General features: G+C 48.0%; 1 protein-coding gene across 7 annotated transcripts in view; it reads left to right on the forward strand.

Annotated features, from left to right (window-relative positions):
- The first annotated feature begins 548 nt into the window (after positions 1-548).
- The window catches only part of RCCD1 (RCC1 domain containing 1), a 50772-nt gene continuing 34643 nt past the window's right edge, over positions 549-16677 (forward strand). For 6 of the 7 annotated variants that reach the window (XR_011525685.1, XM_070571437.1, XM_070571460.1 and 3 more), the window contains exons 1-7: positions 576-835; positions 2087-2357; positions 2447-2843; positions 3026-3147; positions 4681-4779; positions 5116-5286; positions 6002-6031. Coding sequence is in view for 6 of the 7 variants with exons in the window: in XM_070571437.1 (XP_070427538.1) it covers positions 2183-2357; positions 2447-2843; positions 3026-3147; positions 4681-4779; positions 5116-5286; positions 6002-6031 (994 nt within the window). In the remaining variant the exon portion in view is untranslated. Of the gene's footprint in view, positions 836-2086; positions 2358-2446; positions 2844-3025; positions 3148-4680; positions 4780-5115; positions 5287-6001; positions 6032-6624; positions 7357-16677 lie in introns of those variants that run through there. The other variant, XM_070571418.1, reaches the window with a different exon arrangement.

Genomic DNA, 16677 nt, shown 5'->3' on the forward strand with positions numbered 1-16677 from the left:
GAGATGCCTCGGGTGGGGGTGGGTCCCATCATCAAGCTATTCTCTTATCAGCGGTGCTCCTCTTCTGCAAGGCAAGCTCAGAAACTGGTTATTTTGTTTCCCACCTTAACCTTGTGGGTACAAGGTGCAGTTTCACCCTAGTCCAGGGAAATTTTAACTCCTTCATCCTCAGTTTCACTAGGAAGCTAATCAATAAAAACTATCCAATCAGGAGAAAAGATGCGTTTAGGGTACAGGCTCTAGATGCCGGCCCTTCAGGACTTTGTGTTGAGAGTTCTCAGTGGCCCCCACTAGGGCGGTGCTCTGGATTTGGGGTCGGTGTGTCGCCCTGGGCATGCTGCTCCCTCACGGAAAAACGTGCGGGAAGTCCCGGCAGCCGAGCCGGCTGGAGCGGGGCCCGCGTCCCCACGTGCCGGCGCTGGGCCTCCGGAGAGCTGCTTCCGCCCTGCGGGCTCCGCCCAGCTTGAAGCTCACTGGCTCAACGGAGGTAAGTGGCAGGTCCCGAGCCAATGGAAGGTAAAGCCCGCCAGGCGCCGGCTCCCGAGGCTGCTTCCTGTCGGGCGGCCGTCCCGCGCGTGTGCAGTAGCGGGCTGCCGCCGTCGCAGACCCGGGGCGGTGGCCCAGCGCCCTTTAGCGCGGCGCTTGATGAGCGTCCCCGAGCGCTTCTAATCGAGCCTCGCTGCCCCGCGGTGCCTGCGGGGGCGGGGCCGCCGGGTCTGACCTCTGCCTAGCCCACGCCCACGGGGCGCTTCTCCGCTTCACGCCCGCAGCGGCCCAGCGTCGGCTGGGGGACCGGCTCGACGGAGCGGAGACCGCGCGGCCGCTGCAGCCCCAGGTGAGCGCTGCCCTGCGGCCGCCCGCCCAGCGGCGAAGTCACCGCCCTCGCCCGCGATTGGCCCCGGGGAGGCTGCGGCAGCCAATGGGCGCCTCGCCCCGGGCGCGGCTCTTCAAACCTGGCCTCCCGGGCGCCTGGCGGCCAGGTACTGGGCGGGCGACCCACACCCGGGCGGCCGCTCCGCGCCCCCGCCTTTCCTCCGTCCAGATTGCCCATCGGAAGGAGCTGCCTGAATGGGTGGAGGGCACAGGGTCAAGATCAAGGGCAGAGGCCCCCTTGGGTTGGATTTGCACACGGAAGGGGGTAGGAAGCCAAGCCCGGGTCAAGGAGCTTCGGTCTAGGAGGAGACCCAGGCTGTGACTTCAAAGGCTTGAAAATGCCTGTGGAATCCTGAGCAAGCCGCACGTGCGGTAGGGAGAAAGTGGCGCTGCTGTTGTAAGCGCTGGACTGTGCGTCTTCCTCCCCATTTGTGCGTGAGCTCCTTAGGGGCAGACGGCTGTCCTCAATGGCCCAGAGTGAGGGATCAGTGCATGCTTTTAGAACCAATGAATGCCCAGATGAGGTCAAGTTGAAACTGTTTAAACAGGTCCCTGAAAACCAGAAGGTGGCACTGGGCATTTTTATCAACTCTAAGTAGTGGATTTAGTAAGCTAGTGCTTACGGTGTGCTTATGAGGGTGTGTGCAAGCCCTTGAACCCTTTATTTGCGTCTATTCCGAACAATTCTACCAGGTAGGTACAAACCTCACCCTCCCCTCCTCCCACCCTTGTAAAACTTAAGAAACTTGAGTTGAACTCAGCTTCGGTGAATTGGCCTAAGGACACAAAGCTGCAGAGGCAGGCGTGAACCCTGGCGCTGGTCGTGACCCATACAGGGTAGTCTCCCAACGCTCTGCTTTCCACTTGTGGGAGGAGCATTGGATGTCGAGTCGGTGGGCCTTGAGTTTGGCCCTCTGCCCCTCTCAGCCCTAAGCTGTGTGACTGCGCCAGAGTTACCTTCTCTGGGAGTCTCCTCTGTCAAATGGGGGCAGTTCTGGTTCCCAAGATTACATGGGATAACGCGCCTGACACTTGTGGGATCCTGAGCTTGCTTGAGTCAAAAGGGAGGACAAGAAAGGGCCTTGTCACTCTAGGCAGCTCCACATCTTCCTAAGTCTGGTAGGACTTTAGCCAAGGCTCCGGCCCCGAACGTTTGTGGAATGGCTACGTGTGCCTCCGTGGTTCTGAGGATGGTATTTTTCCCATTTTACAGATAAGGCAGCTGCAGTGGCCCGCAAGGGGCTCGTCTCCAAGAATCGCCTCGGGCTGTAGTCCCACCGTCCAGCGCAGCCGAGGGCGCTGTCAGGACATGGCCGAGGAGCTCCCGGGGGCCTGGTTCGGCTTCGGTTTCTGCGGCTTCGGGCAGGCGCTGGGCTCGGGGCGCGCGCGCCGGGTGCTGAGCCCCGAGCCGCTGCGTGCGCCGGGCGCGGGCCTAGACGTGTACCGCGTGAGCGCCAGCTGGAGCTACACCGCCTTCGTGAGCCGTGAGCGCCCTCCCGGTGCCCCGCGCGCGCGGCCCCCAGCCCCCTGCGCGCCACCCCCGGCCTCTGCAGTGCGCTCTCCGCCCCTGCAGGTGGCGGCCGGCTGGAACTGGCGGGCGCGGCGGGCGGCGCAGCGGGCGGTTGCAGGGACGCGTGGGCCTCGGAGGCGCTGCTTGTGCTGTTGCGCGCGGGGCCGGGCCCCGAGCCTGGGGCGGAGCTGCAGGCCTGGGCGCCCGGGTCGGCGCTGCGCGGCGAACCCCTCTGGGTCCACACCGTGGAGGCAGAGGCCGAGGGGGATGACGGACCGGGCGGCAAGCCCCAGGCCGGGCCGCTGCCCCTGCTGCCCTGCGCCCGCGCCTACGTGAGCCCGCGGCCGCCCTTCTACCGGCCTCTGGCCCCGGGGCTGCGGGCGCGCCGCCTGGAGCTGGGCGCTGAGCACGCGTTGCTGCTGGACGAGGCGGGCCAGGTGTTCTCCTGGGGCGGGGGCAGGTGAGTGGGGGCGGGGGCAGGTGCAGGCCAGCTGGGCTTTCTGCGGGTGACAGGCGGGGGGTGGGAGGTAAACATGGCTGGAGTGGAAGATGAGCATATAGGGCAGGTGAGTGTGATTGGGGAGGGTGGGGGAGGGAGACCCCTTGCTGAGCCTGTGGCTGACTGGAGTCTCCCTTGCTCAGGCATGGCCAGCTGGGCCACGGGACTCTGGAGGCAGAGCTGGAGCCGAGGCCGTTGGAGGCGCTGCAGGGCCTGCCCATGGCTGAGGTGGCCGCAGGGGGCTGGCACTCTGTGAGTGTGAGTGGTGAGTGACCTAGGGCTTCTCTACACCAGCTCAGGGTCTTGTAGGCTCCAGACCTTCCCGTTCCTTCCTCCTCTTCCAGTTTTCTGGGCCACCCGGCCAGGCCTTCTCCCCAGGTCCTCCCAGGTCATCAGCCCAGTCATTCATGGCTCCTAAGCTGCTCACATCCCGCCCCTCTGCACCCCTCACCCACTCACACCACCTGCAGGTGTTCCTATCTTGTTACTGGTCTCACCGCCCCTCCTGGCCACCTGCCTCCAGCCAGGGCTGTCTTTCTGAAATATTCCCCAAGGGAGCATGAAGGGGTGAGGGGGCAGCCACGCCAAGGAAAATGGAGAGAGGCTGCATTTGCCCACGTGACCATGATGTGTGGCACACATCAGGCGCTCAGATGCCCACAGAGGATGATGGTGGTGAGGGTGAGCCCTTGTGGTGAGCCCCGAATGAGGAGCTTCACTCTGAGCTGTGTCGAGGCTACCACCCTGGCAGGCGATCCAGGGACGGCTGATCCCTGGGCTGCTGGGTGGGGCTGGGAGCAGAAGACCTGCAAGGATCTGCACCTGCAGCTTTGGCTGCACTGACATCCCCAGGGGGCTCGAAAAATGACCTGATCCTGCGCCCCCCGCCCCCTGCCCCCCCCGCCCCCTGCCCCCCCATTCTCAGGTAATGGGCCTGGGTTGGCAGCCAGGCCCGAGAGCTGCTGGGCTGGAGGGAAGAGGAGAGAGGGCTGGAAACAGAGCCCAGCGGGAAGTGTTGCCCTGCGTGCCCGGCGGGGCTGCAGGCCTTGAGTTTGATGTAGTGGTTGAGCACGGCGGCTGCAAACCAGGCTTCGTAGGTTCTGATCATCACTCTGCTCCTTGTGACCTCAGGCGGAGCACTTGACCTCTCCGTGCCTCAAGTTTTCTTGTGAATAAGATGGGGATATTGTCATATAACCCTCTGTAGGGCTGTTATTACTAATGATTATGTTTGGAAAGTGCTTAAAACCTTGGCACAGATTAACCACTTGATAAAAATGAGCTACTACTGTCAGTGAACTTTTAGCATTAGGGCTGTTCTAACCAAGAAACTGTAGGCTGTGGGGGGCGACAGAGGTGCGAGCTTCCGGAGGCTTCAGCAGGACGGGGGGAGGGGGAAGGGGACAGGATGGACCGGACTGAATAAAGGGCGTGGGCTCCGTGGGTTTGAAAGGGAGGCCACTGGGAACGTCCAGGGATACATTTCCAAAGCGTGTGTCTGTGTGTGTGGTGGGAGGTGGGGTGGGGCAATTTACCAACGAAGGAAAAAAGGTGAAAATGGAGTGGAAGGTCCAGCAAGAGAGTTCCTTTAAAGAAAAGGGTGACCGGAAGGCCCTTGTGGGGAAGTGAATCGTGATGCCCAGGATGCTGCTGGGCCTGAGGGGGGCACTCTGCCTGGAGTGCCAGCTCGGCAGGGCGGGGCTAGCCGTCCCCTGGGAGCTAGTGGGGTGGAGGGGAGTTGGGATGGAGGCAGAGTGGGCTCCCATCTGTTTAATGGGCCCCCTTAACTTTCTTTCAGAGACTGGGGATGTTTATATCTGGGGCTGGAACGAGTCAGGGCAGCTGGCCCTGCCCACCAGGAGCCTGGCAGAGGATGGAAAGACAGTCGCCGGGGAAGGTGAGGGTTAACTCTTGATTTTCACACGTTTCTGTCATTCCTGACTCCTGGCCATATGCTGACCTGAGAGCTTACAGTGCTCAGAAGGGACATGTGACATCATGGGACCCCCAGGACACACCACAGCACTCTGAGCCCCTTATGGGAGAAAGCGTGGCCAGGCTGATGCCAGTGTCAACACTCCCCACAAACTTGTGAACTCCAGCACTTCCGGGGAATGTGGGGGTTGGGAGCATCAGCTTTGGAGCTGTTGTGTTAAGTGAGTGAATGTGTGAATAAAGTTTAGGCCAGTGCTCACTAACTGTTATCATCATCACTCTTACTGCTTCTCTGAAGCCGCTGGACTGCATGAAGGTGGTCCTGACGTGAAGAGCACAGCTGGCGGAGAGGATGGCGCCCCTACCCCCTTCATAGCTGTGCAGCCGTTCCCAGCTTTACTGGATCTCCCGCGGGGCTCAGAGGCTGTGAAGGCCAGCTGTGGATCTCGGCACACAGCAGTGGTGACAAGTGAGTGGGGCTGGGGGGGCTGGTTCAGGATGGAGCAAGAAGTTACTCCAAACCGCTCTCTGGCTGCTGGCTGCAGAAAAGGGTGCAGTCACCTAAAAAACTACTATTTTAAGCATCTTTGACATGAACTGAGTAGCTGCCTCAGCGAATAGAGCCCTAACCCCCACTGGCTTTAATAGTGGCTCCCTGGCTGGTCAGGCCGCGGAGGTCCTTCCTTCTGGACGGGGCTGATGTTTGCAGCGTCTCCATCCCACAGCAGCGCCTTCCCAGCCCAGCTTCTAAGACTCCTCAGTTCAGTAGCTGTGAGATGCCTGCCAATCAGTTGGCAAAGAGGAGGGTGAACTTTTCCAATCTGGATCCTTTACCACCCTAAATGTGATTAGACAGTTGTTGGGGAGAGAATATGTTGTGCAATGCCAAGCGAATCTGGCGGTTACTCAGTCATGTGCCATGTTTCAGCCAATGACAGACCACGTATATGATGGTGGTCCCATCAGATTAGTACCACAGAGCCCAGGCGTGTAGCAGGCTGTACCATCTAGGTTTGTGTAAGTGCACACTGTGATGTTTGCACAGTGACAACTTTCTCAGGACATAACTGTTGTTAAGGGACACCTTTCTGTAATGGGCTGGCCGTGGGGCATGGCAGCCCAAGCTGGATAAGTGCCTCGGTAGGGACGAGTGCTGACAGCCCCTACTGTCTTTCTGGTTGCAGGAACAGGAGAGCTCTACACCTGGGGTTGGGGTAAGTAAGGGGTTTGCTTTTGTGAAGCTTAAACCAGTGGGAGGAAAGCCTGGGAGCAGAGAGCGGGTGACAGCAGCTATGCAGACCAGTGGCGGCCGGGGCCTTGGCCTGGCCCCTGGGAAGACGAGGACTGAGAAGCTGTGTCTTCCCAACTGTAGAGCAGACCTAGGCAAACTCAGGTCAGAGACCAGACAGGAGGGAAAGAGGAGATGAGACCAGTGCTTCCCCTCTGCCTTTCTGAGGAAGTATTTGTCCTAAGGAATGTTTGGCCCGTGTTTATGAAGCATCTTTTTGTCTAGCACTGGGTAGAGAAAAAGATAAAACAAAACTCTTTGCTCTGAGCCTTTGGGCCTAGGAGCAAGGAAGCTGGAGGAGCATCTTGCCTGGCATGGCTGGTGGCCGTTGCCTCTTGGGGACCTGCGGGCTTGCCTGGCCCTGGAGGCGCCATGGCGTTGGTCTCCTGCATTCGCAGAGCAGACTCCAGCAGGGCGGGGGCTTAAACCCAGCACTTGGGGCAATGGGCTGGTGCTCCTTCCTGGAGGGAAAGGCCTCCTGGCCACAGAGAGGATGGCACGCGGCTCGTTTCACTTTAGGTAAATACGGACAGCTTGGCCACAAGGACACAAGCAGCTGGGATCGGCCCTGCCGCGTGGAATACTTTGTAGAGAGGCAACTCCAAGTAAGGGCTGTGAGCTGCGGGCCCTGGAACACCTACGCGTATGCTGTGGAGCAAGAGAAGAGCTGACATGTGTAGATAAGGCATGAAACAAACGTACAGGATAGTAGAAAATGATAAAGCTCACACCTGTGAGACTCCCCCCAGGCCAAGGGAAGCCATCGCCAGCACCTAGAGGCCCCGCATCCTCTCCCCCAGCCCTCTCGCTTCACCTTAGAGCAGTGTCCTCAACTTTGTCCTCACATTAGAAACACCTGGAGAGCCTTACAAACGGATGCCCAAGGCCAGCATCGTGGTGAAATCAGAACCCCTGTGTGTGGGGCCCAGACATGGGCAGACTTTAAAGCTCCCTCCCCATCCCCCAGGTGATTTTGAGGTACCCACGACTGGGAACCATTAGCGCTCATCTTCCGTGATCCACTCACCTCTTTCCATTTAGAATTGTACCCCCTTCTAGCCATCCTTATAAATGTAGTTTAGTTTGTCTGCTCTTGAACACTAGGTAAATGGAGTCATCCAGTGTGTTCTTTTGTGTGTTGTTTTTTCATTCGGTGCTGTATGAGCCATCTGTGTTGTGTCCTGCAGTTCATTCCTTTTTATTGTTATACGGTATCCCGCTGTATGAATATACCTTGTTATATATTCTTTTGTTGATGGTCATGTGGTGATTTTTTCTTTTTCTTTTTTTTTTAAATTTTTTATTGCATTAATGATAGGTTACAATCTTGTGAAATTTCAGTTGTACATTATTGTCTGTCAGTCGTGTTGTAGGTGCACCCCTTCACCCTTTGTGCCCACCCCCCACCCCCCTTTCCCCTGGTAGCCACTAATCTGTTCTCTTTGTCCACGGGTTTAAATTCCTCATATGAGTGGAGTCACACAGAGATTGTCCTTCTCTATCTGGCTTATTTCACTTAACATAATTTCCTCAAGGTCCATCCATGTTGTTGTAAATGGGACGATTTTGTTCTTTTTTACGGCTGAGTAGTATTCCATCACATATATATATACCACATCTTCTTTATCCAGTAATCTGTTGATGGGCACTTAGATTGCTTCCACGTCTTGGCCATTGTAAATAATGCTGCAATAAACATTGGGGTGCATAGGAATTTTGGAATTGCTGACTTCTAGCTCTCTAGATAGATACCCAGTAGTGGAATAGCCGGATCATATGGTAGTTCTATTTTTAATTTTTTGAGGAATCTCCATACTGTTTTCCATAGTGGCTGTACCAGTTTGCATTCCCACCAACAGTGTATGAGGGTTCCTTTTTCTCCACAACCTCTCCAACATTTGTCACTCTTGGTTTTGGATATTTTTGCCATTCTAACAGGTGTAAGGTGATATCTTAGTGTTATTTTTAATTTTTTGAGGAGCCTACATGTTGTTTTCCACAGTGGCTGTTACCATTTTACATTCCTGTGAACAGTGCACAGGGTTCTGATTTTTCCACATCCTCACCTGACACTTGTTTTCTGTTTTTTTTCATAGTAGCTATCCTAATGAGTTCCAATAGGACATTCGTATTTGTTCTTTAGAGAAATGTCTTTTCAAGTCCTTTGCCCATTTTTGAATAAGGTTTTTGTTGTTGTTGAGTTCCAGGAGTTCTCTATATATTCTAGATATTAATCCCTTACAAGATATGTGACTTGGAAATATTTTCTCCCCTTCTGTGGATTGCCTTTTTATTCTGTTGATAGTGACTCTTTTTCTTTTTTTCTGAGGAAGGTTAGCCCTGAGCTAACGTGGGTGCCAGTCTTCCTCTGCTTTATATTTGGGTCACTGCCACAGTGTGACTGACAAGGGTATAGGTCCACACCTTGGAGCTGAACCTGTGAATCTGGGCTGCTGAAGCAGAGTGTGCAGAATTTACCCACTATGCCATGGGGCTGGCCCCTGATAGTGGCTCTTAATGTAAAAAATGTTTTAATTTTCATTAAGTCCAATTTGTCTATTTTTTTTTGTTGCCTGTGCCTTTGGTGTCATATCCAAGAAATCATTACCAAATCCAGTGTTGTGAAGCTTTTGTCCCATTTTCTTATTTTAGGTCTCACATTTAGGTCTTGATCTATTTCGAGTTAATTTTGTATATGGTAGGGATCTAACTTTATTCTTTTGCATGTGGCTATCCAGTATTCCCAGCACCATTTGTTGCAAAGACTGTCCTTTCTCAGTGAATGGGCTTGGTACCCTTGTCAAAAATTATTTGCCCGTGTATGTGAGGGTTTATTTCTGGGCTCTCTGTTCTGTTGATCTCTCTGTCTGTCTTCATGCCAATGCCACACTGTTGACTCCTGTGGTTGTGTAGTAGGTTTTGACATCAGGCAGCGTAAGTCCTCCAGTTTTGTTTTTCTTTGTCAAGATTGTCTTGGCTGCCCAGGGTGCCCTGAGATTCCATATGAATTTAAGGATGGGTGTTTCCTATTTCTGCAGAAAACGCCATTGGGATTTTGATAGGGATTGCATTGAATCTGTAGACTGCTTTGGGTACTGCTGACATTTTTAACAATAGTAAGTCTTCTAATCTATGGACATGGGATGTGTTTCCATTTATTTATATTTTTAAAATTTCTTTCAGCAGTGTTTTATAGTTTTCCTTGTACATATCTTTCACTTTCTTGGTTTATTCCTGAGTATTTTATTTTTGATGCTATTGTAAGTGGAATTGGTTTTGTAATTTCCTTTTCAGATTGTTTAGTTTCTACATAGAAGATCCTATCATCTGCAAACAGATAATTTTACCTCTTCCTTTCCAATTTAGATGCCTTTTCTTTCTTTCTTTCTTTTTTTGAGGAAGATTGTCCCTGAGCTAACATCTGTGCCCATCTTCCTCTACTTTATATGTGGGACACCTCCCACAGCATGGCTTGACAAGCAGTGCCATGTCCACACCCAGGATCCAAACCGGTGAACCCCGGGCCGCTGAAGCAGAATGTGTGAATTTAACCAGTGTGCCTCTGGGCTGGCCCCATGGATGCCTTTTATTTCCTAATGGCTCTGACTAGAACTTGTGGTATTATGTTGTTTCATTTCTGATTTTAGTAATTTGAGTCTTCTTTCTTTATTTTTAGTCCACCCAGCTAAAAGTTTGTCAATTCTGTTGATCTTTTCAAAGATCCAACTTTTGGTTTCATTGATTCTTCTGTATTGTTTTTCTATTCTCAATTTCATTTATCTCTGCTGTAACCTTTATTATTTCCTTCCTTCTGCTAGCTTTGGTTTAGTCTGCTGTTTTCCAGTTCCTTAAGTTGAAAGTTAGGTTGTTCACTTGAGACCTTTCTTGCTTTTTTTCTTTTTAAAGATTGACACTTGAGCTAACAACTGTTGCCAGTCTTCTTTTTTCGTTGTTGCTTTTTCTCCCCCAATCCCCCCAGTACATAGTTGTATATTTTAGTTGTGGGTCCTTCTAGTTGTGGTATGTGGGACGCTGCCTCTCAACATGGCCTGACGAGCGCTGCCATGTCTGTGCCCAGGATCTGAACCCAGTGAAACCCCGGGCCACTGAAGCGGAGCACGTGGACTCAACCACTGGGCCACAGGGCCGACCCCATTTCTTGCTTTTTAATGTGAGCATTTAAAGCTATAAATTTCCCCCTTAGCACCAATTTTGCTGCATCCTGTAAGTTTTGGTATGTTGTTTTTGTTTTCATTTGTCTCTAAGTAGTTTCTAATTTCCACTCTGATTTCTTCTTTGATTCATTGGTTGTTTAAAAGTGTGTTAATTTCTACAATATTGTGAATTTTCAGTTTTCTTTGTTATTAATTTCTAACTTCATTCTACTGTGGTCAGAGAAGATACTTGGTATGCTCTCTCTCTCTCTTTTTAAAACTATTGAGACTTAATTTGTGGCCTAACGTGGTCTATCCTGGAAAACGTCCCCTGTGTATATTCTGTTGTTGTTGGGTGGATTGTGCTGTATATGTCTGTTTAGATCTAGTTGGTTTATTGTGTTGTTCAAGTCCTCTGTTTCCTTACTCATCTTCTGTCTGATTGTTGTATCCATTATTGTGAGTGGGTTATTGACGTCTCCAAGTCTTATTGTAGAACTATTTCTCCTTTCAGTTCTGTCAGTTTTTGTTTCATATATTTGATGGTCTGTCATTAGGTGCATAAATGTTTATAATTTTTATATTTCTTGCTGTATTGAACTTTTATTAATATATAATGTCCTTGTTTTTTGACTCTTGTAACTTTTTGGTTAAAGTCTATTTTGTCTGATATTAGTATAGTTACTTCTGCTCTCTTTTGGTTATTATTTGTAAATAATATCTTTCTCCATCTTTTCACTTTTATCCTGTGTCTTTGGATCTCAAGTGAGTCTTTTGTAGACAGAATATTGTTGGATCATGTGATTTTTATCCATTCTGCCAATCTCTGTCATTTGATTGGTGACATTAGTCCATTTACACTTAAAGTAATTACTGATAAGGAGGGCCTTACTTCTGTCATTGTACTGTTTGTTTTCTATATGCCTTAGAGCTTTTTTGTCTCTCATTTCCTGCATTCTTTCTTTAGTGTTTAGTTGATTTTTTTTGTAGTAAAATGTTTAATTCTTTCTTAATTTCCTGTTGTGTAAATTCTATGGCTATTTTCTTTGTGGTTGCTATGGGGATTACACAATATCATACAGCTATAAAATTCTAATTTGAATTTATAGCAGCTTAACTTCAGTAACATAGAAAAACTCTGCTCCTTTATAGCTCTGTCCCCACCCTTTTCAGTTGTTGATGTCATAAAATTATATTTTTATACAGTGTGTGCCCCCAAACATAAAGTAATGATTCTTTTTTTTTTCTTAAAGATTGGCACCTGAGCTAACAACTGTTGCCAATCTTCCTCTTTTTTTGATCCCTCCTCTTCTCCCTGAAGCCCCCCAGTACATAGTCGTATGATATAGTTGTGAGTGCCTCTGGTTGTGCTGTGTGGGACACTGCCTCAGCATGGCCTGATGAGCGGTACCATGTCTGCGCCCAGGATCTGAACCAGCGAAACCCTGGGCCACTGAAGTGGAGCGCTCGAACTTAACCACTTGGCCATGGGGCCGGCCCCTAATGATTCTTTTAAATGCATTAGTCTCCTAAATTATGTAGAAGACAAGATTTGGAGTTACAAACCAATGTTACAGTAATACTAGCTTTTACAGTAATAACTCTTTTCTTTAAGTGTATTAGTCTCTTAAATCATGTAGAAAATGAAAAGTACAGTTACAAGCCATTGTTACAATAATATTAGCTTTTATAATTGCACATGTACTTACCTTTATTGAGATATTTACTTTTCCATACAGCTTTGAGTTACTGTCTAGCATCCTTTCATTTCACCGTGCAGCAGGACTCCCTTGAACATTTCTTGCAGGGAAAATTAGTGGTCACGAACTCCTTCAGCTTTTATTTATCTAGAAATGTCTGGATCTCTCCCTCACTTTTTTTTTTTTTTTTTTTTTTGTAAGATTTTATTATTTCCTTTTTCTCCCCAACACCCCCGGTACATAGTTGTATATTCTTTGTTGTGGATTCTTCTAGTTGTGGTATGTGGGACGCTGCCTCAGCGTGGTTTGATGAGCAGTGCCATGTCCGCGCCCAGGATTCGAACCAACGAAACACTGGGCCGCCTGCAGCGGAGCGTGCGAACTTAACCACTCGGCCACGGGGCCAGCCCCTGATCTCTCCCTCACTTTTGAAGGACAGTTTTGCCACATACAGGATTCTTGGTTGGCAGTTTTCCTTTAGCACTCTGAATATTACAGTAGTTCCCCCTTATCTGCACGAGATATGTTCCAAGACCCCCAGTAGATGCCTGAAACCATGGAGAGAACCAAACCCTACAGATACTGTCTTTTTTCTATACACACATACCTATGATAAAGTTTAATTTACAAATTGGGCACAGTAAGAGATTAACAACAATAACTAATAATAAAATAGAACAATTATAACAACATATTGTAATAAAACTTACTGTAGATGTTAGCAACCTTAGCGCAGGATTTTTTTTCTTTCCTTATAAAGTTGAGAACTTTCACTTTTTCCCTTAAAGGAAGCATTTTACAGCTCCTCTTTTGCATATCTTAATTGCGAGCATCACTACTATTGTGCTTTGGGGCCATTATTAAATAAAATAAGGGTTACTTGAACACAGGCACTGCGGTACTGCAACAGTTGATCTTATAGCTGAGACAGCTACTAAGTGACTAACAGGCGGGTAGCATATACAGTGTGGATATCCTGGACAAAGAGATGATTCATGTCCTGGGCAAGATGTAGTGAGAGTTCATCACACTGCTCAGATTGGCATGCAGTTTAAAACGTAGGTGTATTTCTGGAATTTTCCATTTGATATTTTCAGACCATCATTGACCACAGGTTACTGAAACTGTGGGAAGCAAAACCACAGATAAGAGGGAACTCCTGCGTCAGTCCACTGTCTCCTAGCCTCCAAGTTTCCGATGAGAAATCTACATGTCTTATTGAGGACCCTTGTATCTGATGATTCGCTTCTCTCTTGCTGATTGCAATGTGTCTTGGTGTGGGTCTCTGAGTTCATCTTACTTGGGGCTTATTGAGCTTCTTAGATGTTTATATTCATGTCTTTCTTCAGATTTGGGCAGTTTTCAGCCATTTCTTCAAATATTCTCTTTGCCCCTTTCTCTCTTCTCCTGGGACTCCCACAATGTGTATGTTGGTTTGCTTGATGGTATCCCATAGGTCTGTTGGGCTCTGTTCACTTTTCTTCAATCTTTTTTCATTCTGTTCCTCAACCTCAATAATTTCCATTGTCCTATCTTCAAGTCGCCAGTTCTTTCCCCTGCCTGCTCAAATCTGCCTTTGAATTCCTCTAATGAATTTTTTTTTCTTTTTTAAGATTGGCACCTGACCTAACATCTGTTGTCAATCTTTTTTTTTCTTCTCCCTAAACCCCCTCCCAGACATAGTTGTATATTCTAGTTGTGGGGCCTTCTGGCTATGCTATGTGGGATGCCGTCTCAGCATGGCCTAATGAGCAGTGGCATGTCTGTGCCTAGGATCTGAACCGGTGAATCCCTGGGCTGCTGAAGCAGAGCATGTGAACTTAACCACTCAGCCATGGGGCTGGCCCCTTTTTGGGTTTTCTGTCCCTTTAATGATACTTCCATTTTGTTCACACATTGCTTTTTTGATTTTCTCCACATCTTCCTTAAGTTCTTTTAGCACGTTAAGGACCATTGTTTTAAAGTTTTTGTTTAGTATATCTGCCATTAAGTCTTTTTTCAGGGACAAATTCTGTTGAGTTACTTTTTCCTTTCAATGGGGTATACTCTCACATTTCTTCATATGCCTCGTGATTTTTAGTTGAACACCAGACGTTTGAATCTAGTAATGTGGTAACTCTGGAAATCACTTCTCCCCTTTCCCCAGGACTTGCTGTTTTTTATTATTGTTTTTATTGGTGTAAGCTGTCTCTGTACTGAGGTCAGCCTGAAGTGTAAACTCAATGTCTTATGTCTTTTCTGAGCCTTTCCTTGGGCATACACGGTCACTTTCTAATTTTCCCCATATATGTAGATGTTCTTGAATGTCCTAGTCTTTAATGTCTGGCTACTGAAAGTAGAAAAGTAAAAAATGAAGGGGGAACAAAAGGGTGCCAGTCCTTTAAATCTCCTGGAAGTTACTTGAGAGGGGAGAGACTTGTAACAATGGAGGGAGGTATGACAACGATGGCTACCTCTTTGTCTACACCTCTGTGATCAGAAGCAGCACAGTTTCCTGATATTTGGAAGACAGGTTCCTTTTTTCCCCACCCTGGCTCCAAGCTGTTCCAGGAACATGTGTACAGCTGCCTGCCATGTGGCTGGGTTAGGGGATGGAGGATGGGTAGTCACTACTATGCAAAGAGCTGAAATTGCCCCACATTGACCATAATTTACCATCCAGGCCTTCCCCTGGAAGTTGCAAGCCTTCAGCAGACTCCAGAGTCCCAAAATAACTACATGAGATTCTGCCAGTACAACTGTTGTCCAGGTTGGGAAACAGATTCCTGGTGCTTCCCACTACACCATCTTCCCACAGTCCTCTCCAGAGGTCATTTTCATTGTTTCTGATTTTTGGTCATGTGCACAAGTTCATCTGCGGAATATTCAGAATAGAACTGGTGGGTCAGGCTATCTTCAACTTTATGAGATAACTATATAGTCCCACCAGCAATGTAGGGTTTGCTGTGGCTCAAACATCAGGTGTATGTGCAGCAGTTTTAATTTGCATTTCCCCCAATACTAATGAGGTTGAGCAGCTTTTCATTTGTTTATTGGCCATTTGGAGTATTTCTGTTGGAAAGTCCCTGTTTAAATTTTCTGTCCTTTTAAAATTTTCTGTATTTTTCTTCGTGAGTTGTCTTCTTTATATACGTTAGATACAAGTCTTTTAATAGTTATGGGTTCAAAATGTCTTCTGCCATTTTGTAGTTTTTTTGTCTCTTTTATGGTATCTTTTGGTGTTACCAATTTTTATTTAAAATTTATGTGGTACTTTGTGCCAGGTAATGGTCAAAGTGCTTTAAAAATATCAACTTATTTTGATGAACTTAAGCTCTTAATGTAGTCAGGTTTTTTTTTTTTTTTAAATCTGTAAGGCCCTTTATTACCAACATTTTAAACATTGAATGATGAAAAGTTTCAAACATATATACAAATCTGTATACAAGTAGAGAGAATAATACACCGTGGACTATTCAGCTTTAGCTATTTTCAACACATGGCCAATCTTGTTTCACCAGCTCAGATGCCTCCATCCCTTCAGCCTCACTTGTACCCCCACTGGATTATTTTTAAAGCAAATCCAAATCATACCATCATTTCATCTGTATATACTTCAATATGTATCTTTAAAATATAAGGGCTTTAAAAAAACATAAAATCATTATCATAGCTAAAAATCACTAACACTAATTCCTCAATATCATCAAATATTCAGTCAGCGTTCCAGTTTCCTCAAGTGTCTCATAAATGTTCTCTTTGCACTTGGTTTATTCAAATCAGGACCTAAACAAGTTCTACACGTTACATTTGTGAGATATGTCTCTTAAATGTTTTAACTCTGTAGTAGTTACACTCTTAATTTTTTTTCCTTGCCACTTACTTATTTCTTTAAAAAACCAGGTGATTGATCTTAAAGAAAGTCTGGCATTCTGGATTTCCCTGATTCTCCGCATTGTGTCATTTAATGTATTCCTGTATCCTCTAAGGGCCTTTATATTGTCTGTTCTCATTCTTCTTCCCTCTGGCATTATGTTCTGTATTCATTCATCACTCAACAGATATTGCACGGTTAGCAGGTGACAGACATGGCACAGGGTACTGGGGATACTTCTTTGGCCTTTTTATTTTTTATTTCATTTTTTGAGGAAGATTAGCCCTGAGCTAAGATCTGCTGCCAATCCTCCTCTTTTTGCTGAGGAAGACTGGCCCTGAGCTAACATCGGTGCCCATCTTCCTCTACTTTACATGTGGAATGCCTTCCACAGCATGGCTTGATAAGTGGTGTGTAGGTCTGCACCCAGGATCCAAACCAGTGAATCCTGGGCCACCAAAGCAGAACACGTGAACTTAACCGCTGTGCCACTGGGCTGGCCCCAATAGTCTAGTTTTTATCTGTCACCACATACGTGTGCCCCTTTAAATGTAGTCAAGTTTATCATTTCTCCTTACAGTTAATTTGTGTGTGTGTGTGTGTGTGTGTGATTTAAGAAATTTTTCCTGACCATGAGGTCTTTAAGATACTTAAAAATTTGTTTTTTTTTAAAGATTTTTTTTTTTTCCTTTTTCTCCCCAAAGCCCCCCAGTACCTAGTTGTATATTCTTCGTTGTGGGTCCTTCTAGTTGTGGCATGTGGGACGCTGCCTCAGCGTGGTTTGATGAGCAGTGCCATGTCCGCGCCCAGGATTCGAACCAACGAAACACTGGGCCGCCTACAGCGGAGCGCGTGAACTTAATCA

Source organism: Equus przewalskii, chromosome 1 (assembly GCF_037783145.1).
Source record: "Equus przewalskii isolate Varuska chromosome 1, EquPr2, whole genome shotgun sequence".
NCBI classification, from domain to species: Eukaryota; Metazoa; Chordata; class Mammalia; order Perissodactyla; family Equidae; genus Equus; species Equus przewalskii.